This window comes from Brachyistius frenatus, unplaced genomic scaffold, assembly GCF_029030835.1.
Source record: "Brachyistius frenatus isolate BFR_SWC_R1_liver_20210118 unplaced genomic scaffold, ASM2903083v1 Contig_369, whole genome shotgun sequence".
In the NCBI taxonomy this organism is placed as follows: domain Eukaryota; kingdom Metazoa; phylum Chordata; class Actinopteri; family Embiotocidae; genus Brachyistius; species Brachyistius frenatus.
In genome coordinates this window covers 75897-90000 of record NW_027210968.1, presented here as the reverse complement: position 1 = coordinate 90000, position 14104 = coordinate 75897, and the positions used below count along the sequence as shown (strand labels likewise).

The window sequence follows — 14104 nt, the reverse complement described above, 5'->3', positions numbered from 1 at the left end:
TATATATGTATATATATATACATAATATATACATAATATATACTCGATGTACATTAAAATGTTCCTGTAGAAAACTTCTTTCTCAAAATAGGACTGGGGGAGAAATGCATCGTGGCAAACATGGGGTTCGCATGAAACCAACATACAGCAATGTGACAGCTGTTCGGCAGGGACCTACATGTATACGAGAGGCGCAGTAGTGGAGATGACAGTAGGAGGATGGAGGAGAGGGAATTTAGAGAAACAGATTTAAAAATAAAATAAAATAAAAGTGTGGCATCTCTCCTGCAAACATCAGCTCTCCCGGTTTCTCTGCGGTGACGTCCAGCTGGGACTTCCTGCATCGCAACACTGCTGTACTGTATTTCAACTTTACTTGGTCGAAAATATTTTTTTCTTGTTTGTGTTATCGTGGAGTATCTTATCGTCTTGGCACATGAATGACGGTTGGTGCCTCTATGCATTTGGCAGGCGCCACTCTCTTTCCCCCTCCCCTCTACTCCCCCTCCCCCCCCCCCCCCCCAGCCCCTTTGAATGCTAAGGCTGATCCTGTCGCCCCTCTGGGACTGTTTGATCCAGCAAATATCAGCCTCATATTTAGAAGCACAGTGGTTAAATATTTAGATGTTGCACATGAGCAGAGATTTTAGTTAACTGCAGTTTGAGTTTAGCCCATTGTCTCCACTAGTTACTGTAACATAGTAACAGATAGTAACGTTAAATCCGACTCGATCTGATTGGAAACCCGGCGATACTACGTCTCGCTCACCGATAGCCGTAACCTGACCGCACCGCAGGCCTGTCGACCAAACCGACACGCCTCCAAAAACACGGCTTTTTAAAGCTTATTTTATAATAAATGACAGGATTATTTTCATATGGACCGCCAGAAAACTAATAAGGAGGTGCGACTTTAGCTTGCAACATGAAATAACTGAGAATTTTATGAGACTAGTTGAATGGGAGTCAATAGAGCCGGAGACTTTTTGGAGCAAACCTCTAGTGGCCCTCGGTGGTATCGCAGCTAAAGGCACTTCCGCATTGGCCTCATTTTTCAGAGCCGGAAGCTACGCCCAGTTTTATATGCCCAGTCTATGGTTAAAATTCACTGATTTAGATTTCACTGCTGCTGGCTAAAGTTCATCTGTGTGGGCGGTTTCCACTCTTTTCAGCCATCAGTTGGAATAAGAAAATATTTGGACCATGAGAGACTGAATGAGAGATACCAAAGTGTCTGTTGATATTTTAAATGCAGCCTCTTCATTGAAGTTGACAGCTGGCTTGTTTAGAGAGTATTTCCTCCTTCAGTTCAGTTTGTTTCTTCAGGTAAGATCAATGACACTGAAGTCCATTTCTTTACTTCGCAGTTCAGTAAAGTAACTCACTGCTCTAACACAAAAAAAACAACTGTGGTGCAGTTCATTGCCAGTGAAAATTTAATCCAACCGATGAGAGGAAAATTACCCTAAAACACAGGGGGGTTATGGTTGGAAGCGGAGGGATGAAATTAGTAATGGATGAAAAGCCGAGCAGAACAAAATGAAGCTCATTTTCAGATGTTTTTTCGTGTGTTCTCAACTGGTTAAACAGTCCAGAAAAAACGGAAATACATCCAAACCTGCCTGGAGAGTTGTCAGAATCACCGCGGCGAATAAAAAATGCATAGCTAACTAAAAGCTGACAAAACAGAAATAAAGACAGAAACTCACTTAAAGGTCTGGACATTGTTTCACACTCACTTCGTGCCGGGCCGAGATGTGGATGAACCTAGAAAAATGATGTCATGCTTGAGAGGACGAACACATCCATCCCTGTGTGGAAATGACTGCTAAGCGTTCAGGTTCTCGGCCCGTCTCCGTTTTCCACTCCTCTTCCTCGCTCCGGGCCGGCTGCCGCCCTGAGCCGGGCGTTCCTCTGCATTTTTTTGTATGCATGCATGCATGTGTTCATTGAGTTCTGTCCCGAGCTCAGCGGTTCGCACCGGGGATCAGGACGCCGTTCAGGCTGCGAGCCGCATTTCCTGTGCTGAGGAGGCAGAGTGGAAGGATACGATGGAGCGCTGCATTTGACAGAGGCTGAACTCTGTTCTTCAGCCGGGCGGGGCGAGAGAACAGACAACAGATCCCTCACAGGATGACAACTTATTGCAGTTTAATGTGGGAAAACTAAAAATAACAACAACTACAAAAAAAAAATCCCCCAAATTTGATGGTCGGCAACACAGGCCCATGAATACAGTCTAATGAACTACAGCACAAACAACATGTAGGTACATTGAGCTGTTCTTACAGCAATAAGGTATTTACACACTGGGGGGGGGGGGGGCGTTTTTTCATGCATTCATTCACAGGTCAATATACTGTTTCAAATTTAGTTATTGAGTATTTTCACACAGAATACAAATATTGTGTGCTGAAAAAGTGACTTTTGTTTTGCAAGGACGTCATTGTTTGGAAGCGGAGCTGACACCACATCACAACTCCTAATGACATTTTTGATTGTGTGTGTCTCCAGTCATCCAGTGTTTTATGACAAAGGGCGTCAAACATTTGAAAGACAACAATCTCAATGACAAAGTAACATCGCAGAGAGTTGGTAGTAAGCAGGCAGCTGTGTCGCAGCAGATCTGACTAACAAACCGAAATCTCCGCTTCTTTTGTCGAGTGAGGAGGAGCAGAAAAAGATTTTCGTCACTGGATGATGTTGAATTCTTCATTTTTTATTTTTTTTGCATTGCTGGTGTGATTAGTTTTGACGCACAATGCTCGCACAAGAGTATTTTGCATTTTCGTGTTGTTTATTCGTTACGGCGCTTACCTTAGGGTGGTGCCAGAGTAGAGGTCAATGGGTCATTAGGTCAAAAGGCTTCATCCTCTGGCATCCGGGTGTTCTAGAAATTACATCTCGACACAACTCAATTGTTTTCCCGCTTACGTTTAGGTGCAACATACTTGCTCTCTGGATTTTATTATTATTTATTTGTTGTTATGAATTGCATCCAAGTGGTCAAGGTAAATGGTACGCGGACAAACAGCTGGACTCACAAGCCTGAATTCAAGGAGGCTCCCGTCTGTGGTTTAGGCAGCAAAAGCACATTGATTAAGGTTGAGGAGAGATTGGGGTTTTGGTTAAAGTAGTGTTTAAAGTCAATCTTGACATTCTCCATACCAAACCAGAAAGGTTCATCCTCTGGGGAGCACGACTGTGATCGTTACATCACAGCCATTAGCTCATAGAATTTGCTCTGTGCGGAGTTTGCATGTTCTCCCTGTGCTTGCGTGGGTTCTCTCCGGGTTCTCCGGCTTCCTCCCATCATCCAAAAACATGCACTTCAGGTCAGGTTACCTGGCGCCGCGGTCGTGGCAGCCTGCTGCAGCATCTCCCCCCTGAGAGCCCCCCTGCTGTAGTGAAGAAATTTCCCCTCGGGGATTAATAAAGTGTATAAAATCAAAAAAAAAAAAAAAAAAATCTGCACTAAAAGACAGTCAAAGTGTTTTTGTTCTAAGACACTTTATTCCTCCGTCTTTTGAGAAAAATTCCCCGTTCGACAATTATGCCGTGTTCATCTTTGAAGCCTCTTAAAATGAAACATAAAATGCCTCCATGGTATATCCCATGTTGGTGTTGTTTGCCCAAATGCATGGCAGCTGATTCTTTCTGTTCCTCAGTCCCATTCTCTAGTCTTCTGTCATCCTTTTCAAGCAGTCAAAATTATTTTCCCTGGCAGTCAGATCTCATTGAGCTCCTCGTCGTGACATCCTGTGACAGTCTTGGCCGCCTGACAGACGATTCGCTGCCTGTCCTTTGTCTGCTGTAAAGATGGTGGGAGACCCTTTTGACTTGTTGTCAGTCATCAGGAAAGCAGCAAAACACATTACACGACTCGTCAAAATAACCTTCGACCACCCACGATGCAACACTCTCAATATAGCAGAGTCATTCTGTAACGCGGAGTCCAGCACGCTCTCCGTCTGCTGGTGTGAACGCTTAAATGCCTCGTCCTTAAATCCCTTACGACCCCCACTTTTTAACATTTAATTTGCGTTCAGCTCAGTAACGCTCGTGCTGAAGAACCAGAGGTAGAGGAACTCCGCTCAGACTCCTTACTGTATCCTAACACAGCATTAATTAAATGTCATTATTCTGATGTCAGTGACCTTTTGTCTGCCTGGAGGTACGACGGATACATTTTGTCCAGCTGACAGCTCTGCTTCCTCCCTCCCCTTCCTGGATGTGTGTGTTCCCATACAGACGGGTGGAGTTTTTATTATTATTATTATTATTTTTTTGTATTTTTTTTTGCCTGGGTTGACACATGTGCTGACCGCTGGCGCCGCATCTGAACATGTTGATGTTTATCATGATAATGGGACGGATTTCATTTCACTTTCATACGCGCCCCGCAGCGCAGCATATGTAAAACAACAGACAGAAATAGATGTGATTATTCAGGATTTTGTGGCGCTTACTGACGACCGGCGACGTAGAAGAAGACGGAGGAGCGCTGAGCTGGAAGGCTTCTTCTTCTTCTTCTTCTTCATTATCACCTCATCCTCCTCCTCTTAACCTTTTTTTTTTTTTTTAGTTGCTCATTTGTTTCTCTCTTTGTTTCCAGGCGTTCAGTAGAGTCCCTGCATGCATGTATTAGCTCGTGTAGCATATATTATAATTTTCACATTAAGAAAGCCTTCTCAGAAATGGCATTCATTTGCATATAATATAATATGATATTATACATGTTAAGGACAGTTTGTCTGCATTTTTTTCTTCTTTTTTTTTTTTTTTCCCCGGATGTATTAAAATCATGATGATGGGAGATTCTTAGCGTTAGTAATGTTTAAAAAGTATACGGAGACGCCAAAAGTAGGCTACCGAAGAGCAACTTTTATTTGTACTTTTTTTTTTTTTTTTTTTTTAACTACATTTCCCATAATCCTTTGCGGAACGTAAACGTGAAGATTTCTGCTGTCACGCAGACGATGGGTAGCGCCCCGGGCTGCGACGATGGCCTCGTGTTTTTAAGCTGATTTTTGTTGACATTTTGGCTAATTGGCACAAATTTGACAGCACGCCAAATTAGCTGTTATGAATGCGCCGACAAGAGTTCTCACTGGATTAGTTTGACACTGAAGAAAAACTTTAAAACCGGGATGTGTTCTCGAGCCCCGGAGTCACAGGCGGCGTCTTTTCTCTGGGACTCTAAGCCGATTTGTGGACGTTTATTTGTGATGGAGGCTCAGAGATAAAAGTGCACCTCGCACCGAGTCTAAAAATACGTGCATCGTGTCTGTGTCTTGAGGTTTCTCGGGGTTACAGCTCCACGAAGGGGTGTAATTATTTCACGCAAACTGCGACCGGTCTCTCGTTCTTTTCTCTCATTGGTTAACTCCTTCATTCATAACCTCGTTGCTCCTTCTCATCTTCCTCCTACCCATACACCTCCTTTTTCTTCTCCTTCAGTTTGCCTTCATTTCCCTCCTCCTCCTCCTCCTCCTCCTCCTCTCTTGCTTCTATCTTTTCTGCTTCTTCAGCTCTCGCCTTGCCCTCTTCCTCTTCCCCTTCCTCTTCCTCTTCCCCGTCTCCTCTCCCTCCCTCTCTCGCGCTCAGTTTTGTTGACAGACCCTCAGAGATGATATAAAAAGACAGAAACAGAGGTAGACGCTGTTTTGTTTTCACCTCCTCCTGCTCCTCTTCCTCCTCCTCCCCCCACCCACCCACCCACCCTCTCTTCTTCTTCTTCTTCTTTGGTCTCTCTGAAATGAAGTTTCCTCTTGTTCGGGCTGTTGTCTCCTTCGTCGCTGTGAAACAACACAGAAGCCAAAACAACAGCGAGATGCCGGAGCACCTTCAAACCGAACAAATCCCTCCTCAGAACCAGACGACGCGGGGAAAAAAAAGAAAAAAAAACAACATAAAGAAAGAGAGTCGAGTCGTAAATGCAGACAAACATACGTGTGCGGCGTGTACATCCGTGTGTATTTTTGACTGGGCGAACGAGAGCGCCCGCTGCGTGCGGCTGTGTGATCTTCTGAAAGTTTTGTTGTTTTATTTTGGTGGAGCCACTTCGTTTCTTTTTCTCTCTCTCTCTCTTCCTCCCCGTCACTCCTTCGCTCTTTGTCTTTTCCAGCAACGAGGCGGCGATGAAACGCGAGAAGAAGAAGAAGAAGAAGAAAAAAAAAAAAAAAAAAACCACAGATGTTTGTAGAGAAATGTCACCTCGTCCCCTTTGGCTGAGAGCTACGAGGTTTTTCCCCGCCGCGCGTCTGAAGGAGTGGAGCTGGTTTAGCTAACAAGCTTCGCGGCTGCAAAGCCGAGACAACAGTAGCAGATGGTTACGGCGCGGAAACGGCAACTCAAATACGCAAATCTATAGATTTTTGTAAAGCAGCGTTCAAATAAAAAAAGCGGAAAAACATTGATGCACGCAGTTTAAAACCTCATTCTGCTGTGAAGTGCTGTGCTACTACGTCTTTAAAAAAAAAAAAAAAAGGATGACCTATAAAAGGAGGAATCGAGGCTAAAATTGTCAATAGTACACAAAGTAGTACCTTCACCTCCTCAGTTCTGCAAAACTTTTTAGCCTCTTGTCGTCTGAGTTTTGGTTTCGTGGCGCAGTTGAAGTCGGGTCCTTCCGGGTATTTCCAGCAGCAGCTGGCCGCCGGTGAACCGGTTGTGCACGAGCTGACAGCAGACAGCAATGTTCCCAGGTGCGCCATGATAATCTCATTTTTAAGACACGTGATCGGTAATTCTCCTCTTCTTCTCGGCTCCAGGTGAAGAGTGGTACCTGTGCAGGTTGACTCTGAGCATGCCCAGTCAGGCTGACCTGCAGTGGGCGATGTTTCCTTCGCCCTACCTGTGCGCCATCGGCCCCGACGCCACACCCGGCTCCATCGTTTACCGACTGTCGGCTCGGCAACGAGACGGTACGCCGGGACAAGCCCAGTTCCTCCTGTTGGATGGTGAGTGTTTTAGTTATGTTTAATTTGACTGTTGTATTTTTACTTTTCATTTATGCATTAAGAGCTATATGAACATGATTATGAAGCATATAATGATTAAAGCTGCACGGTCAAAAGTATGCGGATGCCCTTATCTTTGTTTTTGTTTTTTTCCCTGGTTTACGCACCTTGGTTTTAATGAAGGGAAATCTTAATTGTTTTTTGAATAATGCTCAACCATTACATAAACAGCTCTAGTGTCCACATACTTATGTCCAGTAAGTAGCCTGTGCATTATAAGCACAGAGTGCTCACAGCCCTCGGAATAGAAGCCCTGAGATAAATACATATATAAAAACCTTCAGTCTTGAAAAATGAAGTTCAAAACACTGCAAAAGTTCTTTGAAATCCAAATTCAACTCACTTTTCGGTTATTTACGCAATCCGTCAATTTTGTTAGTACCTACCACAGTGAAACCTCCCTCTTTTTCCAGTCGATTTTTCCTGAACCCTTCTATCTGTTTGCTCCGGCTCTTATCTCCTGCCTATATCTGTAATTAGGTCCGCTGCTGCTCTGCCGAGCACTCTGTGACAAACCTGTTTTGTTCAAAGGAGCGATTTATAAATAAAATTTGACTTGTTGAATTTCAATTATCGTAAAGTGGGAGAGGGAGAGAAAAACGCGCATAAATGGCATGGAGCTGCGCTGTTAATCGCTCCCTAGGGCAAAGAAAGCTCCCAGATTCGGGAATAATAGAAAAGTCTCTGGAGAGGCAGCGAGTGGGAGAGTTGACGGGTGGGTGGATGGGCGCCGGTGGCTGTGGATTTTTTTTTTTTTTTAATTTTTTTTTTTTTTTTTAGCTGAAAAGGAGGAGGATGGAGGATGAAGGAGTAGAGGAGATATTTTGAGAGCTAATTTCTAATGCTTTCATATTAAAAGCTTCTGACTTCCCTTTGGCGTAATGTGACTACATGTGTACCAACGAATAATCCAATAATTTATATTAAAAACAGATTTGAACTTCATGCCAATATGAAAATATATACGCACAGTGTGTGACACAGTTAGTGGCATTAATAGCATTTTACCAGTTAGATGTTAAATTCAGTTTGTTTTTTACAGTTGAGGAAAAATGCTTCCTGAAAAAGTCTGCGCGTCCAAATCACTGTGCTTTCACAATGCTGTAAGGAAAGTTATGAAATAGTTTTGTTTCTAGAAAAGCTTCTGCATTCATCTTTATTATACTAGTTGGCACACATTACTAAAGAAGGAACAAAAGTCTTTTCATTTTTACAAAATGATGGAGTCACAATAAAGAAAAGGGGTTTTGTAAAAAGTCTTTACAGCCATAATGTCATGTATGATTGGACGTTATGACCTCAGTCCTTAAAGCAGAGATACGATTATATATGTATTTCCTGATGGGACTGAGACGTCCTCATAAAGACATCAGTCACCCACCCCTTTAGTTGTTGTGTGTCGGCCATGGACGACAGCTTTACCTAAAGTTAGCTTTTGTTTCCGGTTCCCTCTTTAGCCTCTACAGTCTTACACACATCTCCATCACCCAAACTCGCTCTCCATGTTTGTTTATATGCGAGAACATGCAGCATTTTCTATTTTTGCAGAATTTTCAGGGTCTTCTATGTCCAGAATTCCAGTGGTTTTTCAATCATTGACTCTACAACTTAATGTTGTGAGGTTCATGATCCCTCCAGACTGTCAAAGACTAAAATATCTGTGCAAGTTAGTTGAATCGACTTTGGTGTCTGGTTTGTCCGGTATTTGTAGGTTTCAACTGGTCAGTTGTACATAAGGTAAGATGTATCCTTTTAATCAGTGAGATTCCTGTCTTACTCTCACAAAAAAAGAGAATAAGATCGTTTGCCTCTAAATTTAATTTAAAATGTTGTTCAAGTGAGACAATAAAAGAGACCTTGAAAAGTTTTAATACTGAAATCCCACCTGCACCAACAAACAGGAACTCTTTTCAGTGAGACTCAGACAAACTCGTGTCCGAAAGAATCTCCACAAATAGAGCGGGAGGAGATGATTGGCAGGTTGGATGCAGCTGTTGGTTCAAAACCCTCTGGTCAACAGCTGGGGATTTTTCTCTGCCTTAATCCCTCTTCTTATCCATCCATCCTTACTTCCCCACTTCTTCCTTTCATCATTCCTTCTTCGTCTTCTGCTCACATATCTTTTCATATTGCTGTTTTTCTTTCTCTTCTCGCTTTCCTTCCCTTCCTTCCATCCTCCGTTCACCTCCCCATATCTTTGTTATCTCACTTCTTACTCACTCTCTTCTCTTTTTGCCTCACGACCTTTTCTTCTTCTTCTTTTCCTTTCCATCTTTCCATCACTGCTTTTCTCCTGCTTTCCCTCTGTCTCTTTTTCCCCTCCAATCTAATGCTCTTTCCTCCCTCCCTCCCTCTCTCTCTCTCTCTCTCTCTCTCTCTCTCTCTCTCTCTCTCTCTCTCTCTCTCTCTCTCTCTCTCGTCACCCGTCGGGGACATGGGTGAAAATGAATCCACTCTTCTGAGTCTTCAAAGAGTGTTAACCAGCTCACACACACACACACACACACACACACACACACACACACACACACACACACACACACACACACACACACACACACACACACACACACACACACACACACACACACACACACAGCATCCCTCCAGCCTCAATTTGCCTTATTTGGTTTCTTATAATTGGACAGCTGTGACTCTACTCTGTCCATCCGTCCATGTCTAGTTTATAGATTATAGCCTCATGGAAAAGTTAAAAGGCTAACTGATACTTGTTTACATGTTCACCACAAACTGTATATACAAATTTACCACGCCAACGCAGAAGTGAATAAAAGTGCAATACCACTGAGGGCCACTACGGGCTGTCTCCAAAAAACCTCTGGCTCCCAAAGACTCCCATTCAAAAAGCGTCAAATTCTCGCATAAAATACAAATTCAGTCAAGTTTTTCCACAAGTCCTTATCTTGTCATTGGCTAAATCCACTCCCTCTGATCAGTGTTGTGGTGGTTCTTCTGAAAATAATTACATAATTAAGTAGATATTAGGCCTTAAAGAGAGGTGTGCGTTGGGACGTCCCTGGTTTGATTGACATGCCTTGGGTGCAGTCAGGTTTCCAGTATAGATGTCCTCGGGTTCTCAGTCAGATCTTCCTCCCCAGCTCGTCCAAATACGGTTACCCAAAATGCCGAACTTCAGGTTTCCAAACGGCATTTCACAAACCAATAGAGGACATCACTGCTGGTTGCCTCTTGATGACCGCCTCAACACTTAGATGGAGCTCCCATTGGTTCATTTACTTAAACAGATACTCATTTAAATGGTTGAACACGTTTTCTGACGGCAACATTTTAGAAGAAACACTATTCTGCTTCTTTTTTTTTCATCATACGAAGTTACATTTTCAGTCTGCAAAAGAGCAACAGAAATAAACATTTCTACAATGTTTGTTTTCATCAGAATATTTGACAAGTAATAATCTTCAGACTAATTAACAAAGGTGTCACCCTAACTTTTATTAAAACTCTTCATTCCTCTCCTCCCTCACCATGAAGGTGGTGAGGATTGCTTCGAGGTGGACCGTCGCTCCGGTGAGATCAGGACAACGGGACGACCTCTGACCCCCAGTAAGGAGTACCTGCTGCGGGTGCAGGCAGTGGATGGGCACGGTCGTAAAGGCGCACCGACCACTGTGGCTATCCTCGCCGGCTACAGACCACCGCAGTTCACTAACTCCACCTACTCCCTGAATGTACCGGAGAACACACCTGTCGGCCAACCGTGAGTCTCACAATCTCTTACCTCCTATATTATGACGTGTGTGGTTCCAGACCAACTAAGAAGGTACTGTATGCCCTGTGATGTACGACCACCTGCCTAATATGCTGCTGGTCCTTCACATGGCACAAAAAAACAGCTCGATCCCACAAATATATGGACTCTACAAGACCTCTGAAGGTGCTCTGTCATATCTGGCACCAAGACGTTAGCAGCAGATGTTTTAAGTTCTTTAAGTGAGTTGACATCTTACAGAAATGTCTTTTATTATGGGGCTGCACTTCAAGCAAGGGCAACCAAAGATGAGAGAATCATAATCATTTCCGACAAAATGGACAGAAAACATATTGCTGCAGCAAATGTTTTTGCCTTTAGTGGGTTTTGACGGTTAGAAAACAACAACCTCCTGTGAACCCGGATCTTTTTCCACCTCAGTCAGTCTTCAAACATAAAATCATAACTTTTTGTCAATGATTCACGAGTAATTAGTTAAATAACTGTCATAATTGGATGTAATACAGAGTTTTGCAGGATTGTTCAATCCTATCGTTTGGCAAGTGGATTGTGTTGTTTTAAAGGGTGAACATCCATGAATCCAACTCTTAAAACCCAAACACGCTTTAAATTTTTTTAAGATGAAGTCCAAAACGTTCTGTCTTCAGGTTGTGACAATTCTGCTTTTGTTTAGTTGGTCCGATGTGATTCAAATTTCTCACCTTAAAACCCAAAACATACTTTACTATTAACAGTATTTGTATCACTTCTCATGTTTTTTAGGTCCAGACCATAATGTTTACAGTTTATACTCGAACCATTATAGTTTATGGTATATATTATATATTATATATATATATATATATATATAGTACAACTCAGTAAATACTTTGTACAGTTTCTTGTTCTGTATTTTACAACACATTAAGAATTAGTTCATTGTTTGTTTGTCTTTTGTGTATTAATTAATAGTACTGTTAGGGTTTTGTAAACGGTTGTGTTATCAGTAAATGCAATATTATGTCTTGTGTTAGTAGTGTTAGTAGAGTTTATTAGCACAAGTGTCTGTTTGTGTGTCTGTCGTCCATATTTACAGAAACATCATTTACATCCCACTGACTCAGAAACTGAGTGTGGAAATGGCATTTGTGTGTGTGTGTGTGTGTGTGTGTGTGTGTGTGTGTGTGTGTGTGTGTGTGTGTGTGTGTGTGTGTGTGTGTGTGTGTGTGTGTGTCTGTGCGGGCGCGTGTGTTTTCTCTCAGCCGGCTCCTTGGCTTTGCATGTCATATGATGCGTGAAAAGATGAGCCCTGTAGAGCGAGACAAAAGAAGAGAAGGAGGAGGAGGAGGAGGACGAGGTGGAGGGACGACAGAAGCGAGGAAGAGGGAGGAGAAGAAGAAGAGGATGGAGGGATGATGAGGAGAAAGACGGGGTGGGAGGGTTGGGATGAAGAGGACCCAGATGTATGAGCGTGGCCTGAGGCTGAGAATTTGAAAGTGTGACAAATTCAAATATTTATTAAAAGCGAGGTCTGGATAAACATGAAGGGGAGTTTGTGTGTGTGTGTGTGTGTGTGTGTGTGTGTGTGTGTGTGTGTGTGTGTGTGTGTGTGTGTGTGTGTGTGTGTGTGTGTGTGTGTGTGTGTGTGTGTGTGTGTGTGTGTGTGTGTGTGTGTGTGTGTGTGTGTGTGCGTGCGCGTGTGCGTGTGTTCAAATCCCTCTGGGCTGCTGGCGCAAAGCACATTGTATTAATATCCAAGTATCCATGCCACCCTGTGAGCAGTGTGTGTGGTGCATCTGTGTGTGTCCCTGCTTCCATTATGTCCCTTTTATGTGTTTTTACGTCCTCACGTGTGGATGATTCTCATTGTGTATGTGTGTGTGTGTGTGTGTTTTAATCAAATTGATTAGGCAGGTTGCGATGGTCTCTGAGTTCAGAATAATCCATGAAGGCTTCAGACTTTAAATGCAGCTCTGGAGCCTGACCAGCACGTCACAGCTCCTCTTCACTTTATAAGTCTGTTTGGAAACAGAAATGTAGAGCAGCTTTCTACTGACCTGTGGCCATGTTTACACTGCGGGCAAGCCAAGCCAAGTTTATTTATACTCTTTAGCACATTTCATACAAAAGACACTGGAGGTGCTTTAACACAGTGCAAGATGATGAGAACAGAAATGGAACCAAAGAAAATAATATGAGAAGATTAATAATATTACATTCAAGTCACTGCGACAGAAGTATAATTCCCATGTTTCCATGTCACTATATCTCTCATGTACTAGAAAATAACACTAGACACGTGAAAGACGACTGGATGCACGGTGGATGGAATTAAGGAAGAAAACTGTGATCTCTAATTTTAAAATGTTGACGGATTTTGGGACACTGTCCCCCCTCTAACTCCTGCTTCTCTGTGCGTGTGTTTGTCCGTGCAGAGTCGCTGTGGCTCAGGCCGTCTCCTTCCAGAAGAAGAATCTATCCTACATGCTGCTGGTGAATCCCGGGAATCTGTTCAGCATCAACCAGGAGAGCGGCGCGCTCAGCCTCACCCGGACTGTCGACTACGAGAGCGGCCACAACCTCCACTCCCTGCAGGTCCGAGCCTCCGAACCCGACACCGGGCTCAGCGGCGTGACAGAGGTACACTGCCCAACACACAAACACGTACTCACTAAAGGTTGCAGCGGTATAGTATCAGGGTATGCTGTGGTATTAAAATGTATTATATCGCGCACAAGTGCTTATTACCAGTATTGGAAAAAGAAATAGGCTACGAGCGGAGATGCTTCCTGCGCTTTGGGACTCTCCTTTCCTATTCGATTGCCTGTCAGACTCAGCAATGGGCCCACAGATGCCGCAGAGAAAACGAAACTGATCATATGAAATATTGCATAAATCAGGTGATGATTTTGAGTATTTACTCACAAAGGTTATGGCTCCTGTGTGCTCCGATAACGTCGTGGTGCTCCGCTTTGTTTGTGCGCAACAGCAGCTGTCGTGGAGCTTTTCGATCCGCATAAATGCAATAACTCTTTAGATGTTGCAGAGAGTTTGGAAATAATTCATCACCGGCTGCTGGAGAGTGGTGGGCATATTTAAAGTGTTGTTCGCACATCGATGATATACTTGAGCCCTTCAGGTCACGTGACGGTCATCGGAGTATTACGGTGTGAAATGGAAGGTCAGCACAGCCTTGTGAGTGTTATCCCAGCCCCTCCTCTCCTGGTCAACTGGTGGGGGGGGGGGGAAAATCCACATTAACAGTTTGCCCGACTCGTCATCACACAGATTGGAAAACATTTGGGGGGGGGGAGTTAACCCTCGAATGTTAAACACGAGGCTCTCGGATGAA

General features: G+C 43.5%; 1 protein-coding gene across 1 annotated transcript in view; it reads left to right on the top strand.

Moving 5' to 3' along the window:
- LOC138636329 (neural-cadherin) overlaps window positions 1-14104 on the top strand; it is a 136887-nt gene that overhangs the window by 56429 nt on the left and 66354 nt on the right. The window contains exons 3-5 of the mRNA XM_069724286.1: window positions 6774-6962; window positions 10536-10761; window positions 13188-13392. Of these exons, the coding sequence (XP_069580387.1) occupies window positions 6774-6962; window positions 10536-10761; window positions 13188-13392 (620 nt within the window). The remainder of the gene's footprint in view (window positions 1-6773; window positions 6963-10535; window positions 10762-13187; window positions 13393-14104) is intronic.